The sequence below is a fragment of the Trichomycterus rosablanca genome, chromosome 5 (genome assembly GCF_030014385.1).
Source record: "Trichomycterus rosablanca isolate fTriRos1 chromosome 5, fTriRos1.hap1, whole genome shotgun sequence".
Taxonomy (NCBI): domain Eukaryota; kingdom Metazoa; phylum Chordata; class Actinopteri; order Siluriformes; family Trichomycteridae; genus Trichomycterus; species Trichomycterus rosablanca.
In genome coordinates, this window is record NC_085992.1 from 24,600,870 (window position 1) to 24,624,458 (window position 23,589).

The 23,589-nt window shown below is 41.3% G+C and overlaps 1 protein-coding gene across 9 annotated transcripts in view; it reads right to left on the reverse strand.

Annotated features, from left to right (window-relative positions):
* dst (dystonin) overlaps positions 1-23,589 on the reverse strand; it is a 287,668-nt gene that overhangs the window by 202,386 nt on the left and 61,693 nt on the right. For all 9 annotated transcript variants that reach the window (XM_062995876.1, XM_062995886.1, XM_062995883.1 and 6 more), the window contains one exon: positions 4,655-4,716. In XM_062995876.1, coding sequence (XP_062851946.1) covers positions 4,655-4,716 — 62 coding nt within the window. The remainder of the gene's footprint in view (positions 1-4,654; positions 4,717-23,589) is intronic.

Genomic DNA, 23,589 nt, shown 5'->3' on the forward strand with positions numbered 1-23,589 from the left:
TCTGGCAATCATGAAAGGTTCTCTCATCCCATTATTACATTTAATTTCTGTTAAGCTGGTAAATTCCAAGTGACATTGACATCCAGGCTGAAACAAAGTAGAGACTTTTGAGTGCTCATATTCATTCATACAGTACTTAAATATACCACTATTAAATACAGGTCTACATTAATTATAAAACAATTAAAAAGATCAACAACTTTTGAAAGATATACACTCAATACATACAATACAGTATAATAAGCCTTTGTGATTTCAGTTCAGAAGTATGCTTAACAAGATATCACTTGTTCTTTAAACCAGACAGGCATAGAGTTTAAGCCTAAAATTTAATTACTCATACTTAATAACTGCAGACAGACTGGCTATAAAATTCTGAGTAAACCCAACCTTTTCAGCAAGGTGCAAAATTAAACATTACAGAGAAGTTGACAGAATTGAGTTGGTTCATTTACATCAACCGCTTTTATCATAGTCAGGGGCGCAGAAACACTGGGTGCAGGAATACCCCGGACAGGACGCCAAATCATTGCAGGGCTCCGGCTAGCCCCACCCTCTGAGGCATAGCCAACTGTGTCTGGAGACGCCCAGCCTGCCTATAGCACTGCTGAGATTTCAACCTGGAACTCAGTGGTGGTGTAGTAGCGTAATAAACTGCTGTGCCACCTGTGCAGCAGTTATGTATTCTTTGTTGTTGTTATCAAGATTATTTTTATTATTTGATCAGCATGGTAATAAAACGACACTCATGCCATTTATAGTTAACAGGAAAAATGATTCACATCTTACTCTGGAAATTCTTCCAAAATCTAATGTGACCAGAACAAATAGATAAGGAGAGATAAAGGCTACTGACCTAAATCTAAACATTAATGCCACTGTTTTGGAGAGGAATTAGGGCTACATTTAAATGCAATCACTGCTGTGAAATGCAATTCATAGTAACATTCCATAGTAACATGCCGAATGTGTGCCAAAATGTAAAACATGTGAAATGTAGTACAGCTGCGAGTTGATGCATTTCAAGCTGATTTGTATTCAGTTCTGACACAAATTCAGCATTTCGTTCTTTGAAATGTAAACCTGCATATATTGTTTTTCTGTTAAGAATTCGAGCAGCATTAAGTGCACTGGATCTTTTTATTTTGGCAAATTTCCTGTCAGTCTGATTTTGACACGTTATATTATTATTATATTATATTGGTTCTGTTCGAAAACCTAGTGAGCTGCCTTTCTGTCTACTGCCTACATAGGCAGCTGCCTCAGTAGAGAGGATTCTAAGAAGTCAGGTTATTTGAACACACTACTTAGTTACTTAGATTACATCAGTTTTCGCTTACTAAGCTAACATAGTAAGCCTCATGCCATTCAAACCAATGGGAGGAGGTGGCACAACGCAGTAGCATGTCAACTTACATCTTCCTCTGTGTACCAAAAACGGTTAAATTGTCACTGACAAGCCCAAATTTGCAAATAAATCACACTTGATCATGTTTATACAAATTAAAAATCAATGAGAATTTATTAACATTTGAAAAAACTCATATTTGTAATTTTTTTTCAAACAGACCCATTGTCTCATCTGCACTGTATTTAACTGTTTCACTGTAGTGACGGCATTTCAATGATGTATACATGTTTGAAGCACTGCTCAGTGGAAAGCAATAAAATAAAGCTGCGCCTTGATTTAATTTCACAAGTGGATTGTACACAGTTCTGACATGAATTCAGCGTTTTGTTGTTTAAATGCAAACCCTTGTGTAAAACAATTTAAAATAAGTTTTGCTTTTCATTTTGGCAATTACATGAGTATTGCATTTCACATTTTTCCACGGTAGTGACTGAATTTCAGTTTCAGTATTCCTCTCCATACACTGTAGCATATTTGCTGCAGTTAAAATGTAATTTACACTCCATTTGTCTGTAAAATGTCTCAAGTATATCCTGATTAAGTCTTCAGAATGTGAGTTGGCATCCAGAAGTATTTCAGAGTTATACTATTACATTATATTCGTAGATGATAGTTTTGGTTAAGCATCTCTGTGCTGCCTTATGCTTTAGCACACTGCACTCTGCGCAGAAGAAAACAGACTCAACTGAGGAAGTCAGGTCAGAACAGTCCACCTGTTACCCTGTTCACTTTGTCACCATCCTTTTCCCAATGTAAAGGTTACTGCAGTGCAAAGAATGGTTTACCACACACTGGTCAATGTGGAACAGAATCTCAGAAAATGCTTCAAATGAAGCAGAAGTAAAATTCCATCACTCAGGCTGATACAATCTGTAGGGAGAAGAGCAAAAGCTGGCTATATAAAAAGCTTACTTTTAGCAGAGGAAAGCAAGAATGGCTAAACTAATGACTGCACGACACTGGTGTCTGGGCTTCCTTTAAATAGTCCTGGAGTCAGGTGTGGCAGATAAACACTAATGAGCGCCACGGCTTCTGGGGGAAGTGAACGAAGGTAATCAAACCTGTTACAAAAACTATTGTTTTGAATGAGAGAAAAATGTAACATTGATGCAATACCTTTGGTGTTAGCTGTACAGTAGACCCTTGACTTACGAATTTAATTGTTTCCGAAGGGCTGTTCTTAAGTCAAAATGTTCATTAGTTAAACCTATTTTTCCCATAAGAAATAATGTAAACAGAATTAATCTGTGCCAGACCTCCCAAACCACCCCCTTACCTAACCTCTCTAATGTCTTACATGGTCTTACATGGACGTTCGGAGTCAACTTGTTTGTGACGTCACGTGTTTCGCGAATGTCGGTTCGTAATCCGAAATTTGTTCGTACATTAAGTTGAAAAAGATCGCTCGTAACCCAAAATGTTCGTATGGTAAATGGTTCGTAACTCAAGGGTCTACTGTATATGTACTTCTGTCTGTAGTCCACCTGTTACACTGTTCACTTAGTCACCCCCCTTTTCCCTAATGTAAAGGTCATTGCAGTGCAGAGAATGGTCATTTCTAAAAGTGGACAAGGCAGACAATGTATGTAAAAGTGTATATAGCAGTAATTGTATATTTACAAAAACCTTGAAATGAAATGGCCAAGGAATTGTAGATTGTATGTTTACTCTAGGTTTAAAGTGGCCGGAATGTGTATGAGCACATTATGACAGGAAAACTGGAATCCAGTATCAAATTAAACCCTGAGTGCTCAGGTAAATTGTGCTTGCCCAATACAGCTGGAATCCAGAGTTCGAATCCCCAGTGGTGCTATTGGCCATTAGGTCGCCTATATATAAACATGATTGGCTATGTCAGGGAAAGGGGGGTGTCCTGTTCAGAACGTGTGCATTGTGCCCAGTGCCTCCAGAGGGGTCTGACCCATAAAAAGTGATGAAACATGAAAATGAAGAAATTAATTAATGAACCTGAATTTTTTTAAGTATTCCATTCCACCCAGTCATTCATCTTCACCAGCGTTCAGGTCATAAACTTACACCTGTACATCCATGTCCATCTAAATAAGCTCTAGGTATCCCAAAAATGCTAAAGGACATTTGCCCTCGAGTGCTGCAGCAACAAAAGCAGAGCTGCCTAAACTACCAGTATAGCAACTCAGACCAAAAGCAAGAAACTTCATCACACCAGCTGTGGCTAAACAAAGCATACAGATGGACTGCCAGTCACACGCCTGATGCTACCGGCACCCAGGAAGAATATCGCGTGACAATAAGCTCCAACAATGAAAACTGTTTGCTGATTTTTCATGCTCATTAACACATCCCAGCTCTGATTATGTCTCAGGCCTAAGCTAAAAACAAGCTGTGATACTATTGGTAATAACACACAGCCTAAGTGTTCTAATGTTTTTTGTACAGTCTTTATAAGGCAAGGAAACCATTGTTTACAATTACAGTAGTTGCCGCTCAGGTGGCGCAGCGGTAAGAACGCACATTGGAACACCAGAGCTGGTATCTCAAATACATCGTATCGAGTCTCAGCTCTGCCTGCCGGCTGGGCTGAGCAGCTACATGTAGCTACATCCAACAACGATTGGCCTGTTGTTCAGATGGGGGTGGGATATTAAAAAAGCCAGATAGGGACTCTCACATAACTAATGCAATTACGACCTCTGCTGGCTGATTGATGGCGCCTGCACAGAGACGGAAAAAGAGTGCTGTCAGGGTGTGTCTCTCCGTACACAGTGTTGATCCGCACTGCACTCGTCAAAGTGTAGGTGAAAAAATGCATACGGCTGCTGCCCATGTGTCGGAGGGGGAATGGGTTAGCTTTGTTCTCCTCAATCAGAGCAGGCAATTGCACGTGCTAAAAGGGAAAAAAGGGGGAGAAAATGCATAAACAAACAAAAAAAAATACGGTAGTTATCAGGAACAATTTCTAAAACCTAGAATACAAACTGTGTTAATACAGTTGTTGTGACCTGCTGCTGCATAAGCCACTCTTACTGTCTGGTCAAGGTGCCGGCACAAACAGCAGAGAAATAGAGACAGATTATTGTGGTCCTAGGGATGCAGTAAGATGAGGCAGATGTGGTCGGCAGCCTCAGATGTAAGAAAAAGCGTGTGCTAGCCTGCAGCCACGCTCGGCCAGCAGAGGTAGCCAGAGTGCACAGGGTCATGAAGTATATCTAAATCAGTACCATGCAAAAAATAAGATGATAAATAAGAAAAGTTTAATCTTACCTTAAGGAGGTGCTGGTTTATCCATTTTGTGAATGTCTTTTTCTGCACTCTGTCTCTTTCATCTGTAAAAATAACAAAGTTGAGATCAGTGCTGGGTTGTAATTCTTACCATAACACATGAGAGGGAAACATTACTTTTTAGCATTAATACTAAAGTAGTAATACCAATATGTTTTGTATTTGTTTGAGAGCTTGTGTGGTGTAATGGTAAGATCCCCTGAGTTCCAGGGGATCAAACTGGGGTCACAAATGATCACTTTGGTCACAAACATTGCACCCTTGGTGCTGGTCCCAAGACCAGATAAATAGGAAGGCATCCTATGTAAAAACTACGTGAAATCAAAAATGTGGACGAGTGATCCGCATCTGAACTGCTAATGGTAGCAGCCAAAAGAAATAATTAATTCATTCATTCATTAGTTCATGTAATGATTTTGCTTAAATAGCAGCTTAGTGCTGATCAGCTGCAGCATGAGTGTCAATCTACCTCAGTGCGTCACATGCCGCTAGACCAAAAAGTGTAAAGGCGCAGATCAAATTCTCGCTACTGAGGTGACGGGTGTAATACAGCACAGCACATTAAAACTAAACCTAATTTGCATATTGCTTTACCAAGGCAAAACAATATTGTGGCTAAGAAGCTACAAACAAAGAGAGGACATGGGACCCACCCCGGGAAAGGGACAGCTAACTTGCCCAAGGTAGTTTCCTTGTGGCATCTGAAAAGTGCCAGACCACCAGCTGAGCTTCCAGAAGGAACGTTTGCTGACATCATATGCCAACAGAAAAACATCACGTTTTTAAGACAAACACAGGTTGCCAACAGAGAAGCTGGCAAATCTTTGAGGATGAAACCATGATAAATACTTTCATCTGGAATAAATTAATGCCTAACAAGGCACAGGTAACAGTCAGTCAAGAGAAAACGACATATCAATCATCATCACATTTGGCAAGACAGAAAGGCATGATTCTGTAACTGAGCCCTGCTGCTGATCTTCCTGGCAGATGGGCCCATTACAATAAAGCACACATACACTAGATTTTGAAGCATATTTGTGGGAATTTGTGCCTTTACTGTCCAAGACCTAGCTCACAATCAGCATTCTAACTGATATAACTGATTGTCCTTAAGGATCTGGCTTTGTACACACAAGAACAGAAGCATATGATTTATATGATATGGGGTGGCACAGTGGCTCAGTGGGTAGCACTCTCGCCTCACAGCAAGAAGGTCCTGGGTTTGATTCCCAGGTAAAGCAGTCTGGGTCCCTTCTGTGTAGAGTTGGCATATTCTCCCAGTGTCTGTGTGGGTTTACTCCAGAAGCTCTGGTTTCCTCCCACAGTCCAAAGAAATGCAAGTGAGGTGAATTGGAGATGACTGTGTTTGACATTAAACTTGTGAACTGCTTAATCTTGTGTAATGAGTAACTACCGTTCCTGTCATTAATGTAACAAAAGTGTGTAAACATGACATTAAAATCATGTTTTTATTTATTTTAGCGTGCTTGGCTAAAGCGATGACTCTAGCTGTCCACTATTCGGTACCGTAACAGAAGAAGTTAATAAAGTGTTATGCTCCCGACAATTTGTGAATATACCATGTATTTATTTCCTTATTAAGCAAGTGCATCACTTCACTACGACGCTCGGTTACATAACTAAGCCAATCAGAGTGCTTGATACTGAGATGTCGTTCAGTGTTGTAACACGTAAACTCGTAAAAGCTGTATGCTATGGTCCTGAAGTTTTCATACTGGGATTAAAAGTTATTGTTTTGTAAACCGGAGTGATCCTTGACTCACACACCATATAAATAGTAAAATTCTACAGTGATGAACGCAGCTCTGCTCCTACCGCCTCGTGAAACGCTCGCATTGCAGACATTACACTTCGCTGTTGGACTTGTTTCACTTTCCAATTTAAAGTATTTCCACACAGCGGACATGCTGACGTAAAACGAAGGATCGGGATTACGTTAGTAAAGCCAATACCGATCAGTTTAAAAATGCCTTGATCGGCCCCGATTCCGATCATTGAGATCGGATCGGGACATCCCTAGTCCTAAAATTAGACAATATCATGACAGCAGACACCCCACTGCAGTGTGTCTGATGCTCTTCTTTATTTAAGGTCAGTAGTAAGACATTTTAAAACAAAGCACCTGAGATGTATTCGAGGTAAGACAAGGGTAATTTAAATGCAACTTAAGCAACATTACATTTGCAGTGTGGCTTCAGTGTTGACGTTTAAACTAAAAGTAGTACTTATGACTCATATGTTCTAAAAAAAACTGAAAGCTTTATTAAAGGTTCCATTACACGTTTCTCCTAACCTCAGTATTTTTATTTTTTTGGTAGTCTTGACGACAAACCCACATCCATCCCTGGTTTATTCTCAATAAAAGCACAGACATTTTAGCTGTAACAAGACTCTATTCATCCTCATTTAATTTCATTTTCTTGCTTTTTTACAACTGCTTTATCCTGGTCAGAGTCGCGGTGAGTCGGGTTTCACTGAAGTCCCTGAATGCAATACAGTAACGCACCCTGAACAGGACACCTGTCCATCAAAGGGCATTGGTCACCACCTCCCCACCTCCACTCCTCCCTCCCCTCTAGACTTAAGATCTGTTTAAAAACCTAGTGAGCTCTCTACACAGACAGCAATTTATGTCATCCTACGCAAGCTCCAGAGAAGGAGGCTGTTCGAATTCTTAGATGCCTTAAAATGCTGTCTAGTAAGGCACCTTAAATCTGAACGGTATTTTGCCTACATAACGATGGAGAATCCGATGCTGCCTTAGCGCTGAAGGCAATCCCAGCATTCAGTGCGGCACAACTTTTCTCACAAAAAAATTACAAATATGGTGGATGGATGCGGAGCAACAAACAGAGTTATTTTCAAATATAACTAAATTATTATTGATTTTAATTTGTATAAACGTGCACAGGTGTGATTCATATGCAAATTCGGGCTTGTCAGCAAATTGAACCGTTTTTGGTACACGGAGGGAGATGTTAGTTGACATGCTAGCGCGTTGTGGCACCTCATCCCATTGGTTTGAATGGCATGAGGCAAACCGTGTTAGCTTAGTAAGCGAAAACTGATGTAATTGCTGTAAAGTAGTGCGTTCGAATAACCTGACTAACAAGTCAATGACTTATTAGAATCCTCTTTACTTAGGCAGCTGCCTATGTAGGCAGTAAGACAGCAAGGCAGCTCACTAGGTTTCAAACAGACACGTAGACAATCATGTCTGCATGTAGACGCCTGACGGGCCAACAGTATCGTTGGGGATTCATACCTTGGATCCCAACGGTAATGAACTAGCACAATTTACTGCTGCGCCACCTGAGCGCTTAGGCCTGCGTTATTCAGTGCTCCTGAAAGCAACACAACAAGGGTTTTTCCTCAAGAAACACATGAGTGTGTTAACAGATCTCACTACATAAACATGACATGAAAGAACTTGACAGTATTAGAGATACTGCAATGCCTTACAGTGTATTGCTGACTACATTTCCCAGACTTCCTTGTGCTGCTTATAATGCAGTGAAAATATTCATGCTACTGAATAGGGACCATTCTGGTCTGGGGCAGCACGGTGGCTTAGTGGATAGCACTGTCGCCTCACAGCAAGAAGGTCCTGGGTTCGATTCCCAGGTGGAGCAGTCCAGGTCCTTTCTGTGTGGAGTTTGCATGTTCTTCTCGTGTCTGTGTGGGTTTCCTTCCAGGTGAGGTGAATTGGAGATACAAAATTGTCCATGACTGTGTTTGAACTTGAACTGATTAATCTTGTGTAATCAGTGATTACCTGTCCTGTCATTTAATGGTTATTTAGAGGTTTAGAGGTTAAAATCCTAATAAATAATTAAAATAAATTAATCATTCTGGTCTGCATAGTTGGTTTCACCTTGTGGTCATTGTTTCCCAGTGAAACTGGACCCCAAAAAATATTTTTCCTAATATATCACCTCCATCACCATCACTATTAATTCTCTAATCAGGTGTTCCATAAGCTTCTCCACTTGCTTGACACTGATCATTTTAAAATAGCCATGCCTATGCTGTGCAAAGCACCATTCAGAATCCACACTTAACCTCACATGCCAACAGCATAAACAACATCACTCTTCCACACATGTTCCAAACAGCAAGTAACAAAACACTTCTGAACACTCATTCATTCATTCATTCACGTCCAGCTTCATCAGCTAGAAAGAAAAGCAGGAATTGAAGATCTACTGACCCATGCAGCACATGAGCATCACTAGCTGAGCTCTAAGATCCCTATCGTTCTTCGTGTGGCTCAACATGGTGCCACGCAGCTCCGCGTTCGTGTCTCTCATTCCTGCTACAGAGAACGTCCACGTGCACGGGTGCTCTCCTCTAGCCGCGCTGCTAAGGGAGGAACCACTAAACTGTCTAAATGACTGTAATACAGCAGCTACTCCCTCATTCACTCCCTCTGTCTAATTCTACTTGTCTGTCAGTCCTGAACGAGTCCAGTCAGGCTTTGCCAGCGTCACGGTATGAGCAAGAGGCTCCACTGCTTGGCACCCGTTTACTCATGACTTCCACTGAGCGTGGATTCTTGGGAAAGAGAGAGTGAACGAGTTAGACTTGCTGCCTGGACCATGCTGGAGCATTAAAACTGCTGAGAGAAAGGATGTTTTAACAAAACAAATTTGATTGGTTCAATCTGAGATGATGGATAGTGCTCACACAAACCCAAAAAAGTATGTGGACACCTTTCTAATTGTTGAGTCTAGGTGTTTTAACGGTGCCTGCTGCTAACAAGTGTACACAACCAATCACATCAAATTAATTATATCTCTCTAACTTTGTGCCAACAGTTTGGGAAAGTCACTTTCCTGCCTTCTGGTCAAAGCGCTGACCCACCCCACTCTTTGCCAAAAAGAGTACTTTGTGTTCTCCAGCTTTATGTTGTATGTAGGGCCCTAAATTCACAGGGAAATGTGCTTAATTTGACTGACATTCACAGATTTGACAGACTTTTAAACAAAAGTGCCACATTTCACAGCAGTCATTAAATAACACTCATAAATTGAATGATAGAATAAATAGAAGCTACAATACACAGCACAGCCTACCTTAATAGCTGAATGTAAACCTAAAACATGCAGCGAGGCTTCATGCTCCGTCTCAAATACAAAAACTCTCGTCCATATTTTGATACACACCCAGTTACCTGAGTAGTGTTTTTAGCTGTGTTACACTTCAACATTTTGGACATTTTGACTACCCGACTGCAATATGAATTGCCGTAGGACTGCTAGAACCGCCTCAAAGTGCTATTTTTGTTTATGCATCTTACCCTTTTTCTCACAATTTAGCATTGTCAATTCGTCTTCCGCTGCTGGATACTCCGGCCGTGTCCGAGGAGTGTATATTCGCCTGCCTCAAACTCCCTCCGACACGTGTGCAGTACACCGACCCCTTCTTATTCGCCCACACATTTGGAAAATTAGCACATGAGGCCAATATTCGTTTGCTGAGAGCCACGCACTGATTTCCACACTCCTCCACTTCGTGTACAGGCGCCTCGGGATACTAACCAAGGGTTCTTACACAGCGTCAAAGACCCCACCCATATTAGTCCGGTCTTTTACCCTCCCAATTTTGAATGGCCAATTTTGTCTGCTGCAGGCATTGCCAATTATGGCCACTAGAAGGCGCTCAGCCGAACAGTAGCAGAGCTGAGGTTCGAACTCGGTTATCCCACTGTGCCACCTGGCCTCCAGGTAGGGCCTTAGTTATAGGAGAAGACTGAGTAGGTAATCTCAGAATTTTCTTCTTTACAGAATCTGTCCACAGCATACAGTTTACTAGGTCCTCTCTTCTCTTTAGCTCCCCCTACATGTGTTCTATGGAATGTAGATGACTAAGATGGTTGTGGCACAAGCTTGATTTTGTGTTTAGTAAACCATTTCGTGTTGATCTGGAGACCCAACAATGACCCATTTTGGTTCCTTGGGGGAGGATGACTTTTATTTAAAATGCCTCAGTAATACCAAGTACCCTAACAAGGCTCCAGCCCCACAACATCACAGACCCTCCAGCAAACTTATATTTGGGCATCAGGTTCTTTTCAGTGTAGTCATTCTTCTTTTTACACCAAACCCACTTTGAGGGTTGCCCAAAAGCATCTGACCATAGAACATGTTTCTAGTCAAATTAATGCTAGGTAAACCTTCAGAATAATCTGTTGGCATGAAGGTTGCATCTGATGGTTTTGAAGACTTGATGATCCCAAAATCCTATAATTTTATGTAACTCTCCAGCAGTAATCTTTAGGGATTGTTGTTGCATCTCTTACAATCCTCGGTATTGTGTATGATGACAAAACAAACTATGAGGCTTGTTAGGGCAAGCTGGTCACAGTTCCAGGTAGCTATTTTATAGCAATTTTCTGACTTACAAAGTTACTTATAAAAACACACTTTTCCCTTATTTGAATGTTGTTTCTGTTGTCTTTCCCATGTTAAAAAAATTTACCTCTGTATCACTTTATATATTTCTGCTTAAACATCCCTAGACACTGTGATCAACTTTGGAAAAAGTAAAATGTAAAAGAAAAAAGCTACAGTTAGATATAATTTTTAAGAACTTCTGGGGGTGCTACCTCGATGTGTCAGCGTCAACACAGTTCCCGGAAAAAGGAAAGATAGGTAACTCATTGAAGAAGGGTGTTTGTTTGTCGCAGGCTGAGGAAAAAATGAGGGCAAACAAAAGGGAAGAAAAGCTGTTCACATGTGGCGATAACTCCCCTCAAATGGAAAGTGAGCAGCTCACATTGATTAAACACTGATGGGGTCATGTACTGGCCAGCTCCCTCTGTACGGGAGTGGGTCGCACCTCGGTACTGAATAGGTGGACAAATTAACAGAAACAAATTTGCAGCCCACGATGCAGAAGGACACGACTCTTAATGTGACTCACTGTCAAATTCATTCAGCAGATAAGCCATAAAATAGTGCCAATAATTGTAGATTTGACTGTTGCATATTTACACTTACATTTTCAGCATTTAGCAGACGCCTTTATCCAAAGCGACTTACAATTGAGACAGTATACATTGCAAGCAATTGAGGGGTAAGGACCTTGCTCAAGGGCCCAACAGTGGCAAGCTGGCAGATGCAGGGCTTGACCCAGCAACCTTCTGATTACTAGTCCTGTACCTTAACCACTGTGCTACCACTGCCCTATATGTTGCATAACAGTATTCAGGACTGTTGCGTGCATGCCTGTGTGCCAAAGAAACAAATCAGCTGACTAATCACTAAACAGTGATTTATTTTATATATTGATTAGTTGCTATAGAAGCAATAGTTAATAGTTAACTACTGACTAATGGCTGTTGATTATCAGGTAAAGGAAGTTGTATCCTTTTTCTGAGATAAGGAAGATATGCAGGCACTCTATTTAGTAAATTGATTTTTTTGTATATTGCTGCATTACATGATATGATTACTGTGAATTGCTTTGAGGCTGTAAGTATTATCCAACAACAAACAGTGCAGAATGGAGATGAATTATGTCGTCATGTCTGTTATGTTTATCAGTACATACTAATGACTTCCAAGTCCAACAAAAGCAGCTGGAAACCTGCTCATTATCACAGGCTTTAAACATTTTCTCATGGTTTAATCTTGGCAGTGCCCTTGTATTCCAAAGCCAGATCCATACTCACAGTTTGACAAGTTTCATGAAAAGGAACTCTACTGGCCTGCACAGCCTGACCTCTTCCTAGTTTAACATCACTGAGATGTCGAATGTTCTAGTTGTTTCTAGTACTTTCCAATCCCCAATGCCTATCATAATCCTCTGCCGCTTGCACCACCCCACTCTGGCTGCAGGATGGATGCAGGCATTCCTCTCCAATGTGCGCAGTTATAGTCTGTCATTTCTTATAAAAGTAAATTACCACACAGTAATGGATGCAGGCATTCCTCTCCAATGTGCGCAGTTATAGTCTGTCATTTCTTATAAAAGTAAATTACCACACAGGTCTACCGTCTAAACCAGGACATATGTATCAAACCACTGTCCTGATGTAAGATCAAACACTCATTTTGGCTCCTTGGTAGAGACAGACAGATTTTTATTTAAAATGCCAAGTACTCTAATGAGGCTCCTAGGGCCTTTGGAGGAAAAACAGTCCCAAAACATCACAGACCCTCCAGCAAACTTAAATTTGGGCATCAGATTCTTTTCAGTGTAGTCATTCTTTTTTACACCAAACTCACTTTGAGTGTTGCCCAAAAGAATCTGACCACAGAACATGGTTCTAGTTAAATTAACACTAGGTGCTTGTTTCCTGGCAAACCTTCAGAATAATCTGTTGGCATGAAGGAAGACAGACTGCTCGACCAGCACCACAGTCAGTGCCTCATTTACATTTACCTTATACAGTACTGTGACAGTATACTGTCCAAGCTCAACCTGGCAGTGATGGGGCTTAAACCAGCAAACTTTTGATTACTAGTTCAGTACCTTAACCATCAGGCTACAACTGCTCAAAGGCAACACATTTAATAATTTTTACATTTGTTGCATTTAGCAGACACTTTTATCCAAAGCAGCTTCTTATAACTTCTTTTTTTTTTCTTTTTTTTTTTTCTCTCTCGCCCTCGTAGAAGACGGATGCGCTTTTTCCCTCCTCCTGCCTTATCTTCCCTGCTTGGCTTTTCCTGTATCGTCTTGTCTCGTCTACTCTGCTCTACAGAGATTTTTCTAGCACTGCTCCTCAAAGAACAAATTATGGAATTGGTTAAATGGTCTCTGAATGCTATTGACACCATCTTCTCATCGAGAAGTTCGGGTTCGGGGGAACCCACATGCCCCGACGGAACGCAGTTGGCAGGATACGCGATGGACTCGTGGGGGAAGTGGGGAGTCGTGTGCCTGGCACCTCTTTCGTTGGAGGACGCAGAGGATGTCTACATATTCGGAACTTTGATTGTGGGGTTTCCGCTGATTGGATTAGGCGTTATCCTGCTGTATCGGGAAATTAAAAGAGTTGGGTCAGTTGTCAAAGGTTCCCAGAAACTGCCCAATTTGATTGATATGGTGGGCAGAGCCGTTGGAGCTCAGACTGCGCATATTAATCGCACTATGGAATCGATCATGGAGAAACTAACGGATTTGCGAAATGAGTCAAATCAGAGACGGATTAATTCAGAGAGTCTGTGTTAAAATTTTACAGTGCTCAGACAAAACAATAGTCATTTCTTCTCTTGGCTCCCCTGTTATCAGCAACGGCCTAGCTGATAAGGAAATTCCTCCGGAGGATTTGCTGCTACGTACCTACCCCGCATCCACTGTCCAGCGCTGTATACTGCCATGTTATCACGAACTTTGTACAGACTTTTTCTTGCTGCAGGAATGAAGGACAGAACTCTTTCCCAACCCCCTCACCAAACGTCTCCACTCTCTGCTTCTTAGCTTAATTCCACCAATACAGTAGTTGGTTACTTTTCCGACCCCCCCATCCCATCCCTAACCCGTGGCTAGTTGTGTGATGTTTTTACATGTGCTTGTGTGCTGTATGGGGCTGTTTTTTTCGTGTTACCAAAATGTGCTCCTAAAGGGAGCACAATCTGGTTGCTGTTTTTTTTATCCCCTTCTTTCCCAATGCAGGGCTCTAGAGTGCGACCAATTTGGTCGCACATGAGACCTAATTTCTCAATGGTGCGACTAAAAAAAATCTCAGGTCGCACCAGGCGTCCGAGGGAAAAAAAAAACAACAGACACACATTAGGCCAATATCATGGTCTAAACCAATCAGAGATAGTGAAGGGCGGGACAATATTGTAGCGGTGATATGTGAGCGACATTCAGCTCAGCCAATCAGAATGCAGCACCAGGTTTATACACGTGCGTTCGGACGTTCTGCCGTAAGTTTAGTTTTGTATATGAGACTCGCCGGATGTCCCCAGAATGGAAGTTCGGGTTCTGGAGCTCGGCGGTGTAAAGTGTTGTAACGCTCACTTAAGTCCTGACTAAACAGTTAAAGTGACTCGACCCTGTCGTGTGCCTTTATTCCCACACCTCCACCACCGCACAGCAAAAGACCCGCAGCATCCCCACCGGACAGCGGCTAGGTGAGCCGACCCTCTACAGTAGCAAGGGGCTAATGCTAGCGGTAAAGTGCCGCGATAGTGGAAGTAAAAACACGACAATATTTTCGTTAAGTAAAATATAAAAATAACTAAAAGACCAAAATATATTACAATACATGTAGTCAAAATACGCAGTGAGTGCACCGCAAGCGATTTTGGGAATCTGTGTAAAAGATTCAGTAAAGCCGATAATATAATGCACTGCATTTAAGATTACACTCTAACACACACACAAACATATACATATAATTTTAAATATACACACACATATAAATAGATATACACACATACATACACATTTACTCTATTATTTTTATAATTTTTATAAGTGTGCTATAATTAGTCTGTAATACTATAATTAACTGTAAAGAAGACAGTGGCCGGCAATAGTATATTTGTGACTGGTTCTAATACATTTCGAATTGAAAGGCTGAAAAAGCCCAATGCATCTATAAAACACATTACATGCCGCGATAAATGCACTGCCCAAGTGTCCCCTCTCCCCACTGCCCTTCATTGTCAGGCAGCAGCAAACAGATCATCAGACGAGGCCATGTTGACCAGATTGTTAGTTATTTCCAAGTCAATATTGCCTGTATGGACAGTGATAAAAAAAAAATAAAAAAAAAGTGAACCTGTAAAACTGCGGTGTTAAATGCGATGCGGTCGAAAATTTGGGTGCACCTAACTTTTGTGCTGGTGCACCTAAGAAAAAAAGTTAGGTGCACCAGTGCAACCAGTGCAAAACGTTAGTCTAGAGCCCTGCAATGTGTTCATTTTTTTCTTGTTTCTTCGAAAGATGGCGCCGGTGAGGTGGCTGCCGTCAGACTGCTCCGAACTACTGTGGCGGCGCAGTCTCAAAAGCATTTCACTGCTAGTTGTACTGTGTGTATGACCATGTATGTGACAAATAAACTTGACTTTGACTTACGACTGCAAACAGTTTGATGGTTGTTATGGTGGCTTTGAACCAGCAGACTTCTGATTACTAGTCCAGCATCGTAACCGCTGAGCTATTACTGCCCCTTAACAAGTCACAGGGATGGCAATAAGCACCAGCAAACAGGAAAAACCCCAGTCTGACCTCCCACCCATGGACACGGCCAGCTGTGTTTCCTACCCACAGCCTGGCCAGCACAGTGCCACACCTGAGGTTCAAACTTTGATCTCTGAGGTGGTATGCTAGCACATTTATGGGATGTCAATGGTAAGACAAATCTTTAAACATTAGTACCTGATCTCTCAAAAGCTATTCTGAATGACTGGGCACACTTTCCCACAGACAAACTTCAAAATCAATGGAAAGCCTTTCAGAAGAATGGGGGCTGTAATTGCCATAAAGAGGGAATGTGCTGGGGCAACCTTATATTTATGCCCAGTGTTTTGGTATAGGAATTTCAACAAGCTTATGTTCAAGTGTCCAGATACTTTTGGCCTAAGACTCTCTCTGTAGTTAAATATGCTATCAACTCGGTGTTGCCACCAGTCGGCTGGGCGCTACCTGGGGGGCATAATTGGCAGTGTCTGCAGCAGATACAAATTGGCCACCATATCTGCAGGGTGGGGGCCGGACTATGTGTGGGTGGGTGGGTCTTCATACGCTGTGTAAGGACCCTGATTGGCGGAAGAGACACCTATGCAGAGTGCAGGGGCAAGAAGAGGAGGGCTGTGCACGTGAAGAGGCGTGTACAGCGACGTGCTCTCCTTGGATGCAATCTGGTATCTCTCAGCAGTGGAAGACAAAATTGAGCGCTAAGTCAGGAGGAAAATGGGGAGAAAATGCATAAGATATATATATATATATATATACAGTGTATCACAAAAGTGAGTACACCCCTCACATTTCTGCAAATATTTCATTATATCTTTTCATGGGAAAACACTATAGACATGAAACTTGGATATAACTTAGAGTAGTCAGTATACAGCTTGTATAGCAGTGTAGATTTACTGTCTTCTGAAAATAACTCAACACACAGCCATTAATGTCTAAATAGCTGGCAACATAAGTGAGTACACCCCACAGTGAACATGTCCAAATTGTGCCCAAATGTGTCGTTGTCCCTCCCTGGTGTCATGTGTCAAGGTCCCAGGTGTAAATGGGGAGCAGGGCTGTTAAATTTGGTGTTTTGGGTACAATTCTCTCATACTGGCCACTGGATATTCAACATGGCACCTCATGGCAAAGAACTCTCTGAGGATGTGAGAAATAGTATTGTTGCTCTCCACAAAGATGGCCTGGGCTATAAGAAGATTGCTAACACCCTGAAACTGAGCTACAGCATGGTGGCCAAGGTCATACAGCGGTTTTCTAGGACAGGTTCCACTCGGAACAGGCTTCGCCAGGGTTGACCAAAGAAGTTGAGTCCACGTGTTCGGCGTCATATCCAGAGGTTGGCTTTAAAAAATAGACACATGAGTGCTGCCAGCATTGCTGCAGAGGTTGAAGACGTGGGAGGTCAGCCTGTCAGTGCTCAGACCATACGCCGCACACTGCATCAACTCGGTCTGCAGGGTCGTCATCCCAGAAGGAAGCTGACGCACAAGAAAGCCCGCAAACAGTTTGCTGAAGACAAGCAGTCCAAGAACATGGATTACTGGAATGCCCTGTGGTCTGACGAGACCAAGATAAACTTGTTTGGCTCAGATGGTGTCCAGCATGTGTGGCGGCGCCCTGGTGAGAAGTACCAAGACAACTGTATCTTGCCTACAGTCAAGCAAGGTGGTGGTAGCATCATGGTCTTGGGCTGCATGAGTGTTGCTGGCACTGGGGAGCTGCAGTTCATTGAGGGAAACATGAATTCCAACATGTACTGTGACATTCTGAAACAGAGCATGATCCCCTCCCTTCAAAAACGACCCCAAACACAACCTCCAAGATGACAACTGCCTTGCTGAGGAAGCTGAAGGTAAAGGTGATGGACTAAACCCAATTGAGCACCTGTGGCGCATCCTCAAGTGGAAGGTGAAGGAGTTCAAGGTGTCTAACATCCACCAGCTCCGTGATGTCATCATGGAGGAGTGGAAGAGGATTCCAGTAGCAACCTGTGCAGCTCTGGTGAATTCCATGCCCAGGAGGGTTAAGGCAGTGCTGGATAATAATGGTGGTCACACAAAATATTGACACTTTGGGCACAATTTGGACATGTTCACTGTGGGGTGTACTCACTTATGTTGCCAGCTATTTAGACATTAATGGCTGTGTGTTGAGTTATTTTCAGAAGACAGTAAATCTACACTGCTATACAAGTTGTACACTGACTACTCTAAGTTATATCCAAGTTTCATGTCTATAGTGTTTTCCCATGAAAAGATATAATAAAATATTTGCAGAAATGTGAGGGGTGTACTCACTTTTGTGATACACTGTATATGCGATCAAAATAGTACATTGAAAATCTAGCTTTCATGTTTAGCATTGGGACACACTGACTAAGAGTAGAGAACAGCAGTTTACAGTAGGAATTAGGGCTGGGCGATATGGATCAAAAATGATATCTCGATATTTTTTTCTGAATGGCGATATACGATATATATCTCGATATTTTTTTATCCCATAAGGTAATAACAAAAATACACTTCTGAGACAAAGCTACATGTTCCAATTTTTTTACAGGCACTTTTATTAATATTCATGCTGGAGAAGCTTCACACAAGAATTATCTTTCCTTAAAAAAAAAGAAAAAGAGCTCTTCTAAGAAAAAAAAAAGTTGTTTTCTAAGGCATCTCCTGTTGTCTAATGTGAATTACAAATATATTGTCTGGCCCTTTAAGAATGTTAAGTGTACTATAGGGCGCAGGGAGCGAGTGTGTAGGGAAGATGTTGGAATGACACGGTTTCCGGCTGAGCTTGTGTGACATTAAAAGTAAAACCCCGTTAAAGTAAACCCCTCGTTAACACCCCACCCCACCCCCACATGTTTGGACTTTATACATGATTTTATGTATATGTCGCCACAACATTAACATTTACATTAATATTTTCTTTTACTGTATAGAACTCAGTTCTGTAATACAGGCAGAACTAATCGTTCATGTTACTGTGTAACTATTACAACATTTAATGCATTTTAATCAGCGTTCTGCTTCATGCACTTTATTATTATTTAACAGCTTTATTTGTTGTTTAATTGCTGTTTGCTCCTTGTTTACTGCAGAGTTAGTTCATGCAATTTAATAATGTTTGGTTGTTTATTTGCCGACAACAAGTAATACTATAATAGAAGATAAATAAATAAATGATGTGTCGGACGTCGGGCGATCGTCCAGTATAAACTAACACAACCACGTACAACATCCAGTACAGTTTGTTTTTACAGATAGAGCAAGTATATGCACATCACATATACAAACACAAGTCAGAACAACAGGAGATGCACCGTTACGTTATTATTACTTTCTCAACACTTAATGTGAAGTAAATACGTGCATGTCAGCGCGTGCATGCACTTGTGTTGGTTTTTTAAACAAATAACGACTCGTTTTCTTGTTTTTTAACTTTGGGATTTGAAGTGAAAAATGAATGAAGGTACACGGAGCTGGAACCTTTTGTCTGGACTTGTTTTCGACGTTCTCTACAGAATACATTATTCTGCTGCTCATCTGACACTTTGAATTCGAACCATCTCCAAATAATTCCAAAAAGAGTCATTATTTTTCTTTTTAGTAAGCAGCTCCTCCTCGATAGCTTCTGTCATATCTTTATCCATCTCCATGCTATCGCTGCCTGCAGGACTTACTGGTGAAGCGGTGGGGAGGGGCGAGTTGTGTTCAGTGAGGGAGAGGGGCGGGGCAGGTGAACATGTGCAGAGACAAACTGGGAGAAGAGAAAGACGGAATGTCGGCTCTAACTGGAACGCAACATCTATATCGATATATGCGATATTGTCTTATCTTATATCGCGTATGAAAATATATAGATATTTTAAAAATCTCGATATATCGCCCAGCCCTAGTAGGAATAACAATCAATATAGAATTTATTTTAAAAAAGGGCTTTATTAATACATGCTTTATAGAATCCTGAAAGAATTGTGCCCTCTAGAGGACTAAAATCATTATTACCCTGAGTAACTACACTGATTACCTCACCACTTCCTTTCTACAAACCCCAATTCCAGACCTCTGGTAAAAAAAAACAATAAAAAGAAGAATCTGTGATTTGTTAATTCTCTTGAATCTTTATTTAACTGATAAATGTAGCAAGAAAATATTTTTAAGTATTTTCAATTATCAGTGAAATCAATGGAATTCTGTTCTTTCTGCATTTGTCAGTTAAATGAAAATTCAAGACAATTAACAAATCCGATTCTTCTTTTAGTTGCATTTTACAAAACTGCTGCTTTTTCAATACAAATGAAGACCACAATTAGTTGTAAATTAGAGCTAAGTCCATAAACCCAGCCCTGTTATAAAGTCCATCTATCAGCTGAGAGATGGTTTAAAGAGCCTTAGTGACAGTAAACAGCAGTCTCAGAGAATCTGCTTACAGGAGAATAATAAAAGAACTGATTCACATAGCTCATCAGTTACCATAAACAGATCATCTGTCATATCACCCTGACGTGTGAGTCTTAAACCTCTCTGCTAAAAGTGAAATAAATCCCATCTCAATTTGCATTTTCATGCAATAAGGAAATAAGGTGTGTTTGTAAATTCCCAAACCAGAGAGTGTCAAATGGTAACACATTTGTATAGCTCAAGCTGGCATGGAAAAAAGGATTTGACTGCAGTGTTCATGTCTAATTGTCTATCTTCCATATTTAATTTAACAAGAACCAGTTCAGTTTTTAGAGAGTCTGTAGTGAACAGGTGATTACAGGTGCTAACTAACTGTGCTTATCATAGAGATGCAGTCAGCGATAAACAGATTTCTACCTGTATGCTGTGCAAATCATTTCTGTAAAAAATACTAATGTGCCGCTCAGGTGGCGCCGCGGTAAAAAGACACGCTGCAACCAGAGCTGGATTCTGAGTACTTTGTATCGAATCCAGCTCTGCCTCACCGGTTCGAGGCTGAGTGGCTGTACGAGCAACGATTGGCCGGTTGCTCAGTTGGGGGGTGGGACAAAAAAACAGATGTGGGTCTCTCTCTGTCAGAATGCGATTGCGACCTCTGCCGGCTGATTAGAGGCGCCTGCACAAGAGATGAGGAAGAGTGCCCTTAGGGTGTGTCTCTTCGCATGCAACGCTGGGTGGCGCCAGACTCATCAATGTGTGGGTGGCAAAAATGCATCCGGCTGCTGCCCATGTTTCGGAGGGGATATGGGTTAGCTTCGATCTCCTCTGTCAGGGCAGGGTTCGGCATAGACAGAGGAAGCACGATGCAAATTGAACAATTGGATGCGCTAAAGGGGAAAAAAAGGGGAAAGTATTATAAAAAAAAAAAATAAGTAATGTGAATGCAATTTCACGTGCATTAAAAAATAATGCAAAGACCTTGTGTTATGTCTGCACAGCTACACCTCTGAAGAATCCCATGATTTAGGAAAGAAAGTGCTCTAGTGCCTTAAAGATAATTCAATCATTAGGTTTTGTTCCCTTTATCATCAAGCTTTTTTATTACAATGTAAACTATTCTTAATGCTTATAACATTTTTGTATCACAGCTAGCAAATAAATTGCAACACTGGACACTAAAGACACGTACTGAGTTGGTGAGACAGTTGGTGTCATTTAAGAGCGGGCACAGTACTGGCATAACTATAATTAGCATGTGGCATGAAATGTAGGTCTTGTGTCTCACACATAACAAACTAACTATGCCAGTTCAGTAAGCTCAGTCCAGCTTTGTTTAACATGTTTCAGGTCTTTTATTTTAAAAAATTAAAAATACACAATTATGTGTGTGTGTGTGTGTGTGTCAGAGCTTTCAAAGAAATGTTTCTTGTTATATTCGCCGCATTTGTGTTTGACAGTTGTACATACAGGAACGCTTATGCCAAGTTCACACTACACGACTTTCCAAGTCGTCAGGTCGCTGTACAGTTCACACTACACAACTGGATCTCTTGTAATCGGGAGTCTTTCAAGTCGTTGTGTATTTCACACTACACAACTGATCAGCGATAGGGGGTTTTACACTACACCATCTATCACCAACTGGAATCACAGACGAGCTTCTCTGGTCTCCCAAACTACGTTTTGTCACAAAAACACACATGAGAATTGACGAGGGGTTTAATGATACCACGTCCAAAAATGCACGACAACAAGTAGCAAGCGATCAACGTTTGTGTGCTGATGTGCAGCGTAAAATCTAGTAGAAAAAAATTAATGAATCTGAGTGGATTGGGCTACACGACCAGCAGGGATTGTTTGTTCTAATAAATATTTTTTGAAATGCAACATTGGTGTTAAGTTTTGTAGAGAACGATAATGTCAGAAATACTGTCCTTGACCCTGTCCCACCGTTTTACAACTCCTCACTTGCGTTTCCCCTCACTCCGTATCTTAAGTTCTTATTGGATGTTCACACTCACACTCATTGCCAGTCGACTGACTTATATCCAGATATCTAGAATGCTAGATATTTATCTTCAGTCACCAGTTCACACATAGCGTTTGAGAACCGAGTTTTGATCGCCGAGCAAACGCCGAGTTACTCCCGAACCAGCAAATCTAGCGCCGACCAGTCGTGTAGTGTGGACTAGGCATTAGGTGGCGCAGAAGTAAAGCATGCTAGTCACTTTGGCTCGACTTTGCTGCTGCGCTACATGGAGCATCACACACTGCATAGATCTGCCGCTTGGTTTTTACTACTTGCCGCTGCACTAAAAGTTCAATCTGATTGAACTTTGACCCTGTTTGCTGCTGACCTTTCTCGAAGCACCACCAAAAAACAAATTGCTTATGTGACGTATACAAAAGTTAGGCACAAACATGGCAGAGAGAAACTAGTTTTCATTAGTTCACAAAACAATGAAGTGTTGTATTCCACTTTAAAGAAGCATTGCAATGTGAGAACAATACAGCATGATGAGTAGCGAGCTGTGAAACGTGAAGACCAGGTCTGCAAGTTTCATCCTGGAATCACATGTAGTGGCTTCTTAGCTCTTTATTTGTCATTTGATTAAAGGAATAAAGTTTCATAAACCTACTTTCTTTATAATCTTTTCACATCTGCAAAATGATGATGACATCAGGGCGTTCTAGTGAAAAATCTGCATGTCCATACTGTCAGTCAATACTGTATGTTGTTATCACAGCTCACACTCAGTTGTAAAACCATAAAAAAAATTGCTTTATGTACGTGTGTCAGTATGCACACAGCCTTGCAGTAAACACAGACCAAATCGCATATCATGAGATAGCCGTGTCCACAACAAACAAGAACAAATCACAGACAGGGGTCGGAGCCAGGGCGAGGGAAAAAGATCTAAAAATCAAAGATGTTTTCAGGTAATAGGACAATTTTCAGGTGCTTGGGTGGTGCTGTGACTAATGTGCTCCCACCACAACTGAGTTCCAGGTTTGAATCTCGGGTGTGATAACTCTACACAGACATTATGTTGTAGGGATTCCTCATTGCTGCTGCAATTGTGCCCTCTGGCTTTCAGATGCTGAATAATGGAGAGCAGTACGTGACTCTCTGTACACAGTCCTGCTCTTTGTGTAAACCTCCGTCTGGCATGGTAAAAAGAAGCTGTTGGCTACTGTCAGAGGAAACGTGTTAGGTGCAGCTGTCCTTGGTCAGAGTAGGGGTCTGCAGCAGTGGAGGAGATACAAGTGTTTCTACAAAAAGATTTATTTAATTATTTTATTAGGATTTTAATGTCATGTTTTACA